The sequence below is a fragment of the Callorhinus ursinus genome, unplaced genomic scaffold (assembly GCF_003265705.2).
Source record: "Callorhinus ursinus isolate GAN/ISIS: 27379988/994484 unplaced genomic scaffold, GSC_fseal_2.0 scaffold29, whole genome shotgun sequence".
Lineage (NCBI taxonomy): Eukaryota > Metazoa > Chordata > Mammalia > Carnivora > Otariidae > Callorhinus > Callorhinus ursinus.
In genome coordinates, this window is record NW_027397091.1 from 13,376,278 (window position 1) to 13,387,225 (window position 10,948).

The 10,948-nt window shown below is 45.1% G+C and overlaps 1 protein-coding gene across 1 annotated transcript in view; it reads right to left on the reverse strand.

The window, feature by feature from the left end:
* Positions 1–2,375: 2,375 nt before the first annotated feature.
* KIF16B (kinesin family member 16B) overlaps positions 2,376–10,948 on the reverse strand; it is a 312,760-nt gene continuing 304,187 nt past the window's right edge. The window contains exon 26 of the mRNA XM_025876849.2: positions 2,376–3,650. Coding sequence (XP_025732634.1) covers positions 3,492–3,650 — 159 coding nt within the window. The 3' untranslated portion in view covers positions 2,376–3,491. The remainder of the gene's footprint in view (positions 3,651–10,948) is intronic.

Consider the following 10,948-nt stretch of genomic DNA (forward strand, 5'->3'; position numbering starts at 1 on the left):
AAACAGAAGCAAAAAAGTCAATAACCAGGTCCTCTTCTTGCTTGTGGAAAGAACCCTGCCATTAAAAGGAGGGACTGACAAGGCTTAATTTGCCAAGAATGAGTGCCCTTGGATTAACGGTCTTTAATCAGTTTTCCCAAAACAAAGATTACCTGTCACGATTAATTTAAATAAAACTGACAGTTGATTTTGCCATGGAATTATTTTGCCTAAATTTCTTTACTCATCTTATCCAAAATGAAAAAGAAAATACTTATCCAGTAACAAAGTCCAATCTGAACTACTCTTGCACACGTGTGTAAGAATATGGGAAGACAAAGGCCTCATGTGGCAGAAAAGTTCAACTCTGGACTAATGACACCTCAAGGCATCATTTTAGGTATTTGTGAAGGAGTGTATTAAAAACCTCTTTTCAACACTACTGATTGGAAAGAGGGACGCCACTGAATATTTTCTCATGACTGTCTTGATTGATACCCATGTTCCTTCTAAGGAGATGAGGCTTGCCTTGTGGTAGGCTCAGCATAAGTATTAATGAGCCACATGACAACAGAACACTGCTCTCCATCTCTGAGAGCATGTCTGAGGAAATGATGCAGCAGGCATGGGACTGTGCACTGGTGGAGAGGGATCCAAATCTCATCTTGGAAACCTGGCCCAGAACACCAAAGTGCTTCAGCTCTGAGGCTGGAGACTGAGGCCTTGCAGCAGCTACACATCTTGAGTTCACAGATGCTCTAAGCTGTGAAACTTCTGGTTGCTTCTGCCCAGACTCCACGTATGCTATCTAGAACACTGAGTGGGTAAACAGGGCCAAATTCAGCAGAACTGAATCTTTCTACATAAAATGTAAATAGAAGTGGCCCTGGGGCCTGGATACCCCATTCATGAATCTTCAAGGCATCTCCACATTATGGGCCAGAGAATCTTCTAGATGTCCATCATTAGGGAGCCAGCATGCCTTGGTTACTCCCTATTCAGATGCCCAAATTAATCAAAGTAGCAAGGCCTGGGCGGGATCCAGGCTGAAGGTGCCTATACTACTTGTGATTATAAACAGGTTTGGTGCACATATTTTATTGTGGAAGCAAGACCTAGGACATGCTAAAAGAGCTTAAATAAATTCTAAGTTCCTTAGATTTGTCCAACTGGCTACAAAAATATGTATACATTGACGGCACCTCTATCTGACTTGCCTAAAATGGTCATCTTAGCATTACTTTATTTGATGCACTTGAAGTAATAAAATAAGCATGTGCTAACTGTCTTTTACTCCTTTGCATCAGTCTAAATTAAGAAAACTTCAAGTTTGTCATGCTGACTCCGACGTCTGTTTTGTCTTCACTTCAGAAAGGGATTCCATTATTTGTTTAGGTGAGACTTCTCATTGGCTTTTCAACACTCCCTCATGTTTTATTTAGGTCAGGCTGACTTTGTGTCTGATTAGAAGTTTGTAGTTCACGTCCACACACCAGGGGCTGCCCTGGCCCACCCACCAGGAGCAGCTATTCCCCTGCTCGCGAGCATGGCTAGAATGGGACCTAGAGATCACCCTGTGCAACAGCTTGGTTTTCAGATGGGGAGGCTGAGGCTCAGAGAGGTGAAATGACCCACTTCCGCCACAGCTGGCGTTAGCCGGAGCCAGCTAGTGCTTGAACTGCAAGCTCAACACCGAGGACTTACGATGAGGATTGGAATCAAAGGGTCCTCTGGTTCCCGCACTTCTTACAAACACAGGTCTGTTTACTCTTGCCACGGTATTACTGTATCCTGTGTCATTTCAGTGAAATGTGAGCCTGGCCTCCGGTACAGGTCAAAAAGGGCAGGGGACAGATTGTCTGGTCCGTTGAAGAAAGCCATTTGGTTTACTCAGCAAATGAGGGACAATCCGTATTGTTGTGACTCCTTTTAAATAAATGACCTCTGGTTAATTATTATCTCCCAGCTTTTATCCTTTAATCTCTACGTTTAAATTCTCGGGTGGTAATTGCCTCTAAACCTATGCCTGCAATCACCGCTGCAGACAAAAGCAAGTCTTTCTGTAGCAATTTTTTTAAAGTCGTCATTTTTTTCATGTTAGACTATGACACCTAATTAGTGTAATAATAGTTTTCCCCCTTATTGGGATAACTGCATCTTTAAACATATTTTTCAGGTTGGAGAGCTTAGTTGCACAGGCATATTCTAGAAGACCAAATGCAGACATGTTCTGTTACCCCATTCATTTGTGGCTTCAAATGTTACTCCGAAGGCATCTTCTGCAACACAAATGCTAAATTATACATTACGGGTCTTTCCAAATACATTAGATAAATTTTTAAACAGACCAGTAGGGATGATCATGTCGCAAACTTAAAGTAAACTGAGCTACAGGATAGATTCTATAACTTCATTTAATATTGATAGCAGCTCAATTTAAATTTTGAAAAAGCAAATACCTTTAATAAATTTGGTGTGAACAATTATATATTTTGATACAACTATGGTACAGGCATGTGTACATATATAAATCTATAGGTAGAATTATATACATTTCCATATATACGACATTTATATTTTCTCTACTCACGTTTTTCTCTTTAGTAAAACAAAGCAGTATTTTACTGTACATAGATGTGCAATGCTACATTAAGTCCTGAGTAATTTAAGGGATTAATAACTACTATAAATTCTAGTCTTTCAGCCAAAGATCCAGTAGATTCTGTAACAAAAAATGTGGAAAAAATAATATTTAAAAATAGGCATTCAGCTATGCGCTTGTTTTGTGCTTAGCGGAGAAAGCTCAAGAATGCACAATAGCCATTTACATTTGGGAAATTTCCTCAAATATTCAAGATTAAACAAATATCCTATTTGTACGGACTTACAGAAGTCTTAAGTGATGTCACCTACATCCAATTTGTCAAGCATGGAAGATTCCAGGCATGATTGGACCAAAATTCCCTTTTGCAGAATATGAAATTCTGTGTAAACATCGGTGGTTAGGTATTGTACAAAAGTTCTGACTCAAATGAGGGAAAAAGAAAAAAAAATACAATGAAATCATTTAAAATGCTTCTCTTGGGACGTAGCCAGCCACATGGGAGGAATATAAAAAATAAGATATATATTTTGGTGGAAGAGGAAACCAGATGACAGTCATTTAAGGGAGGTCTGGTGAGCCGCCCGCTCACTTGGGGAGGTCCTGGGCCGGCGGGGCTCAGAGAGCCTGAGACAACCCAGCCACGTCCATTCTGGGGCAGACTCTGCTGTGACGAAAAGGAAGCACTATGGGGAAAAGGCCACATTCAATGGCAATGGGCCAGCAACAGCTGCCCGTCGGGGTCCCCATCAGCAAAGCGAACCGTGCCAGTTCCAGGTTCGGGAACTTGGTAGGCCCTGGCGAGGCGGCCTCGGACCGAGCGTGGGAGGCCGCCCTGCGCTGGGAGGGCCCCTTCGACGAGAAGGCACTGCGTTGGTGGTTCCTCCGTCCCCCATCCCCCACCCCAGCTCTACCCCGTCCCGTAGCTGCTGTAGTCAAAGACTCCCTTCTTGAAGAACGGCGAGAACTCACAGATGGTGTGTTTGGAAAGGGTCAGCCCCACCTTGTTGATGTGCAGGGGGGATGTCGCAGATTGGAGCATCACACTGAAAAAGTCCCTGAGGTATTTCTGAGGAAGAGACAAAAGCCAAAACATGGGTTAGATGTTGTTGGGTGGAATCAAGGAGAGAAGAAATTCCAGAAAACAACTCGCCACCCACTTTGAAAGAGCTGTTGCTGTCATTAGAAACAGCACGTGGGAATGTGTGTGGCCTTGGCTGTGACCAGACCCACCCGAGGGAAGGCAGCCACTGCCTCCATGACGCAGGTGACTTTTCTGGGACTCACAGCGACACGGCCTCGGGTCCACCTGCAGACGATGCCCAGAGAAATGCCAATGCGGTGCCAGGCATGGGGGTGGAGGGTGGGGAAGGGTCTGCTTTCCAGCAACAGCGGCACTAGTTAAGATCCTATTTTTTAACAAGTCATTTCCAACTTGCTTATTTTTTTCCTTCAACTTACTTATTAAATAGAAAGCTGATTAAAAAAAAGGCCAGCCATCTGTACAATGCTAAATGTGCTGCTGACTAGCATTTTTAAATGGTACCATCACTGTCTGCTTTGGATCCTTCTTATAAACCAAAGGAAAATGAAATACTGGGGACAAGCGGGTCAGTTCCAAGTACTAATATTTACAAAGCATTTTGCAAAGCCTATAATCATCAATGAAAAGAGATTCTTACTAAGATTAATTGCTCTGAGCCCCCTGCGCCGCCCCCCTCCCCCCGCCGCACGTGGTGTGTCACAGCATTCGCCACCTTCTCTGGCACCGCAAGCAAAGCATGTCTGGGACGAGGATCCGAGATGCTGGGGATGGAATCAGACACGGCTGCTGGCAGGATGTATTAAAGGAAAACAGGACACACAAAAATAGTTAAAATATTTCAGGTCAGGCAAATGTTATTTATAACAGAATGGGACCGAATGCAGGGGGTGGGGGGCAGGGGTGGGGTGGTTAAGCCTAAATCTTTATTACAGTCTCAGCTTGTTTCAAAAATATAGACAATCCTATCACAAACCTTGAAATTGAACATAATAATTACAGACTTTGAGTAACAAAGAAATTTGTCTGTGAAACATGGCTAAGGCCTTAGAAGGAAGGGTTCCCAATCAGGGGTGATTTGCCCCAGAGAAGATGTCCAGCAGTGTCTGGAGACGTTTTCGGTGGACTGTCCCTCTAGGGACGGGGGTGCATCCTATGATGCACAGGACAACCCACACGCCAGCATTACTGCGTTCCCAGGGTCATCGTGCCACGACAGAGAAACCTTGGCCCAGAGAAGTGGAATTTGGCCTCCTCTCTGAATTGCCAACCTGAAATTTACTTCTGAAACAAGACACTCTGCTGGAGGAAAATTCATCTGTTTTCTTAAGCATAATAATGAGGATTATTAATCATTAACACTTGTATAGTAATTTATGGTTTCTAAAAATCTTCTCATTTCTTGCTGATGCAGTCATTGCACATTCTTCAAACGGACCATCTGTCATGAGTCCTGACACATGCATACCCGTGTGAAGCCGTCCCCAAAGCACGAGAACAAAACCTTGCACCATGCCCCCAAATTTCTGAACTCACCTAATTTTATGCTATCATCATACTCTGCCTAGAATTACCTGCTTTTATTACTGTCAAACCCATTTTTGGGTGAGGACTCTGTTGCAGAAGTTAGCACAAGGCTACTAATCAGGAGAGGGGACTTAAAAACAGGGTTTTTTAACTCAGACTCTATCTTTTTTGTTCAATATACCTAACTTACTAGCCTCACAGTAATCTCTCAGGAAAGGAGCTTGAAAGAGCAATCAGGGGGAGGCAAGAAGGTGCCCAAACCAATTGCTGAAAATTGAAGATCTTACACCAGGACTTATTTGCATCAGAGGCAAAGGGGAACCAGACTTCAACTTTCCTGGGGGAAGGGAAGCTGAGAAGAGCAACTTTAGAGGGAGCTGCGGTCCTTCCAATATGGATACGAGTGCACGTTGGGAGACCACACCCGGCCCACCAGCCAATACTTGCGACGCAATAAATGCATGTGAGGAAATGGCCTGTTGTTGGCAGGTCAAGAGTCAAGTGTTTGGAACAAGGATGATGAGGAGCTTGTGCACTGGAGGGTGGGGCTGCAACTCTCTCACAGTCTAAAGCATGCCCAGAGCCAGGCGGCCATCACCTCTGGAGCTCCCGAGCAGACCCCCTGCTGTAGGTCTCCCACAGGCTGCATTTAATGCTCACAACCAACTTGCCTTCAAGATGAATTCCGACAGAATGACAGAACGGAGGGTATTCACACCCGGGCACCAACATCTGTCATCATTAGTTCACGAGGTGGGGGGGGGCTTTAAAGGGCCACTAGAGCCCAAAGGGTACAATGAAAAGGGAAAGTTAAAAATATAAATAAAAGAAAAAGAGAAAGTACTGAATAGCCCTTCCCTGCCAGGATACCACCATCAAGAGAACAGTAAACTAGGTGCAGGTAGTGCCTTTTTCTTTAAATGAACTCACTAGCATGTCTCCATGGAAACTTGAGACAGAAGGATCTCATTCAGTGAACTGCAAATATTACAGGAGAATTGTTACATTGCAAAACCAACCTCTGCTTGGCAGGATCAGGCAGCCTGGGCTCCCCTTCCATAGACTGCTTCCTTGGCCAAAGAAATGCTTTGATTGTATTCCCTGCATTGAGCTTCAGGTGCTCAGTAGTATCTGAGTGAGGCATGGTAGGCTTGGTGCTGTGTCCAGAGCCACATGCTGGCAGTGGGCTGGCCAAACTCCTTCTGGCAAATGACAAAACCCAAGGACTAGGTGTAGGGCTGGGGACAGAAGACAGAACTAAACTTCCAGAAGGTTCTTGAGGTCACAGGCAGTAGGTCATTCTTCTTTGGAACCCCCGCCACACCTGACACACTGCTGAACTTGGGAAAAGTTGCTTGGAAGGAACCCCGATAACTAATTCTGAGGAGTTCATCTTTAAAAAATTGAGGTGTACACAGAGAAAACAGCACACATGCACAGCCCGGTGAAGTTTCAAAAGGTGGACATCCCTGTGTGATCAGCATCGAGATAAAAACAAGACAACACTGCTAGTACCCAGGCAGCCCTCCTCATACTCCCTCACAATCCTTTCCCCAGGACAAGGCTATCCTGACTTCTCCCACCATCGATTAGTTTTGCCAGTTTTTGAAGCTCACATTAATGGAATCACACAGGACACTGTCTTTCGTGTCTGGCCTCCTGGGCTTTACCACAATGTTTGTGAGGCTCATACACCCTGTTGGGTGTAGTTACAGTGTGTTCATTGTCACGGCTGTATAGTATTCCGCGTGTGAACATGCCCACTGGCTGCCTTTCGCAGAGAGGCATGCAGCAGTGACTGGTTTGCTTCTTGTCTGAGCTCTTCTTCAGGGACGAAATGTGCCTCCATTCAATGGTGTCCGGTGAATCATGTTTATAGGTTTCTCCAGTAAAGCAGTTCCCATGTAGGATTTTAGGCTCAGGCCAAGATCAGCCAGTGAGCTAGAACTCTACTATGTATCTATTTAATATAGATACATTATAATTATATGTAAAATACATATTTAAAGACACAGATATTTACCTTAGTCATTTTTGTTGCTTGTGCTCACAATGTTTTCTACAGCATCTGGGGCTGAGGGGAGAAAATGAAGTTCTTCCTTTCAAAGTGATCCCCTTTTTATTGCCTAGCCCTTCCCAGTATGTGAAAAATAAGTCCAGGAGAGCCACGCTGCATCCCCAGGGCATTTCACTTTATAAAAAAGCATTACAAAAATTGAAGGACATTAGGAGTTCAAGTGGCTTATCAGGGTCAGAAGGGCAAAGAAGGAGAAGGATTTGTGAAATCTAATATCCAATTTCTATTTCTTTCACATGGCATTTTCTCCATTAAAAAAAGAAACAAAAGAAACAAAAACCAGGCATATTTAAATCTCTGTGGCTGTCAGGGACTGCAGAAGGCCGGCAAGCCTTGCCCACCCTGGTTGTGGGTGTCTCACCTGAGTCTTGGCTTCATTAAAAGCTCGGATCGGGGCCACTGCGAATGGGCAGTTGCGGCCCCAGCAGCTGTGCAACATTTCAGCCCTGCCTCGCCCAGGGTAGTTGGAGGATGAAAGTCAGATTCAGCCAAATCCTTTTTCAATAAGATTGCAAACCCACAGTACAGAGTGAGAAGGAGTCTAGAAGAGAGTCTGAGTATTAGTGAGGGCAGGAAAGGGCAGGGGCCACACAGAGATGGAGGGGCTGGCTGGGGGAGGGTGACAGAGGAAGGGTTGCAATGGAGGGGAGAGACAGAAATAGCAAAATGAAGACACAGGGGAGAGAAAGAAATAGCAAAACGAAGTTGGAGACCAAGCTCCGGGAGTTATTTATCCATTTGGCATTAAAAAAAAAAAAAATTTAAGAATAATAAAAAGTAGATGAGACATTTATCTATGTAATTTAATTTACTTTTTGCTACTTGGACCAGCACTAAAGTATAAGGTGTTTTCTTATCAATACTCGCAGAAAATCAAGTTTAGATGGCTGATCTTGAAGGTGTATTTCAGTACTGAAGCAGAGAACCTTGATTCCAGAAAGTGCTGTAGGCCTATCTTACTGTTTTTTTAAAGTTAGTCCATGCAGGGGGCAGTGAGCAGGGGGTAGAAGTAACCAGGAGAGATGGGACCACCTGGGTCTGTTCCAAACAAAGCATTAAACAGGCATGTGCCCCACCCCCAAACAAGACAAAATCCTGTAGGGGACCAGGAGTTTTTCAAGAGGAGGCCAAAAGACCACAGGAAGAACGAGGGACATACAGCTTGTCAGAGACACCCACACCAGGCTCCTGACCTCTTCTTTCAAAAGTGGTCCTTTTCTTCAAATCATACCTGCCAAGACCCTTCCACATATTTCCTGAGGATTATCTCCCACACGCACGCAACACGCTGACCAGCTGCCATAGAGAGCCACTTATCAGGAGCCCGCAGTGTTCCAGGCATAGTGAGAACTTTTCATGGTATATCTCATTCAATTACAACTTTATGAAGTAGGGACCCTGACTATCCCCATCTTCTAGATGTAGAAACTGAGGACCAGGAGGCTTAAGTCATGCCCTGAAGGTCACAGAGCATAGAGGTGGGAGTGCCAGCACACACATCCACATCCTCCAGCCCGAGAGGCTGGGTCTCAGTCACCAGCCTGCTGTCCAGAGTCTACCATCCCCTATTTTCCTGTTGGGCCCCCCATCTCCTCAGTACTGCCATCTCTCGCTGGGCAAGGCCATCTACACTGAGCCAGATATGCCGCCTTTCCCAGGCCTGAGGCTGCTCTCACAGAGACGGGGGACTCTGGGTTCTCTAGAGTTAATGTTCCTCACAGACACGGGAATGCGAAAAGCACCTCTTGCTGTGAGGCTTATACTCATCTATATGGAGTCCAATGTAGCTGTGCCCATGCTTCCGTCCTATCTTCCTTAGAGCCTTGGTGGGCACTGGGCCATTTTTTAACTGCCCTGCTTCCTTTTTCCTTCCCAAACAGCACTCAGATTCCCTTCTGAAAAAATATCTTTCCCTCCTTTAGGAATTGGTTATCAGGGCTGACTTAGGGCAGAGGACTGGTGAACTTTTCCCATTCATATTCTGGGGTAGGCACCCCCAAAGCCAAAGAGCTAATGAAGATACCACTTGGAGTCTGCTGGAATCGATCTCTTCCAGATTGCAGAGCCACTGCCCAAGGGCATTTTCAAGTGTAAGAAATTCTGGGAACTCTGACAGAGGGCCAGCCGCAGGATAGCCTTTGGTCTTGCCACTCCCATTCAATGACAATGGCCACAGTAATTTTCTACTGTTTGCAACCAAGTTAACTAACAACGACCTCTGATGCACTGGTATGCAGGTGGCAGGCACCAGTCCAGGTCAGAGGAAACATTCCATCTCCAAGCTCCTGGGGGGCTGGTTTGTAGTCAGATCAAGATCTGCCCAGGGCACCCCACTCTTAGGAAAAGGTCCATCTAGGGAGGCTTTAGTGAATAACATTTCAGATGGGTCAGTGCATCCTCATGGTACATCCCCAGCCAAGGGTTAACCTGGAAAGTTCCTGCCCCAAACCCTGATATACACACAGGCCAATCTTCAAAATTCCAACACCATTTCAAAACAACTAAACATTATTAATCTTTTGAACCAAAACATAGGCTAATATGGTCTATTGGCTGTGTTAATGAGTTCTGAAAGGTGAAACACGTTCCCTACAGCAATACAGGGCAATTCAGCATGAATTTAGTCAATTATTTTAAAGCTTCAGCCTGGTACCTCAATCAATACACTGCATCAGGAAGAAAAAATTGAAAATATAAGGTGCTGCTACACGCCATTTTCATTTTTATTTCATTCTTGATGAAGGTCATTCTGTTAACATGATCCACGTGTGACCTACAATACAATTTCAGTCTCTGCTCTAGCTGAAAGTACTTAAATTACTGGAACAACCTAACTAAAAGCGGCCTTAAGACAGCCTCTGCGGGGCTGTTCTTTTCAAGTCTGGAGCTTCTGGATGACATGCTCGTCGGGTCACTGGGATTGACCATGTGCTCTACAGTCCATCCGGGCAAAGACCTGGGAGATGAGCAGGAAGTTAAATAGTGCGGCCCCTGCCATCTTGCAGCCATTTCCTTTCAGGTCTGGGGTCTAGAAAGGAGGGAAGATGGAGTGGCATCCACGTTCGGCAAACAGTGTGAACCAAGGGAGCCAGGCTGGCATGTGCAGGGCTCTGTGTGGGGAACAGCAGGACTTGAAGGGGAACGTGGAGGGCCCTGCACCTGGATTTGGGTCTGCAGGCACTCTGTTCAAAGCACTTCCCAGTTCATGAGCTCACGTGACCCCTATAACATGCTGAGGAGGAGGAAGACAAGGTATGCATATCCTGTTTACAGATGAGGAAACTGAGACCCCCAAGAGCCGGTGACTTAGCCCACATCAACAGACCACAGAGGATGACAAACGACTGGCTCTTCAAACTCAGGAGAAAGTCAGATGGCCTAATATAATTCACAAGGTATAATCCCTTAAGCTGGAAATGTAAGGAGTAAATGTAAACGCAGCCCTTGTCTTTTGAGCCCAGGCTCACAGGGGCCCTCAGAATTTGCCTGTGTGTGTGTGTGTGTGTGTGTGTGTGTGTGTGTGTGTGTGTGTAGAGAACACACAGGAATGAGAGTAGGGCCTCAGAAGCATTCAAAAGACCTTACCTTCTTATTTTTTTGGCTCCTTTCCTTCTATTTTAATTACCAGGGAGATAAAGTAATGACTATTTTAGGTTGCTAAAAAGCTTGCTTTACTAGGGCTTGTAGTCTATTATTGTAGACTCTAGAATAGTCTATATTC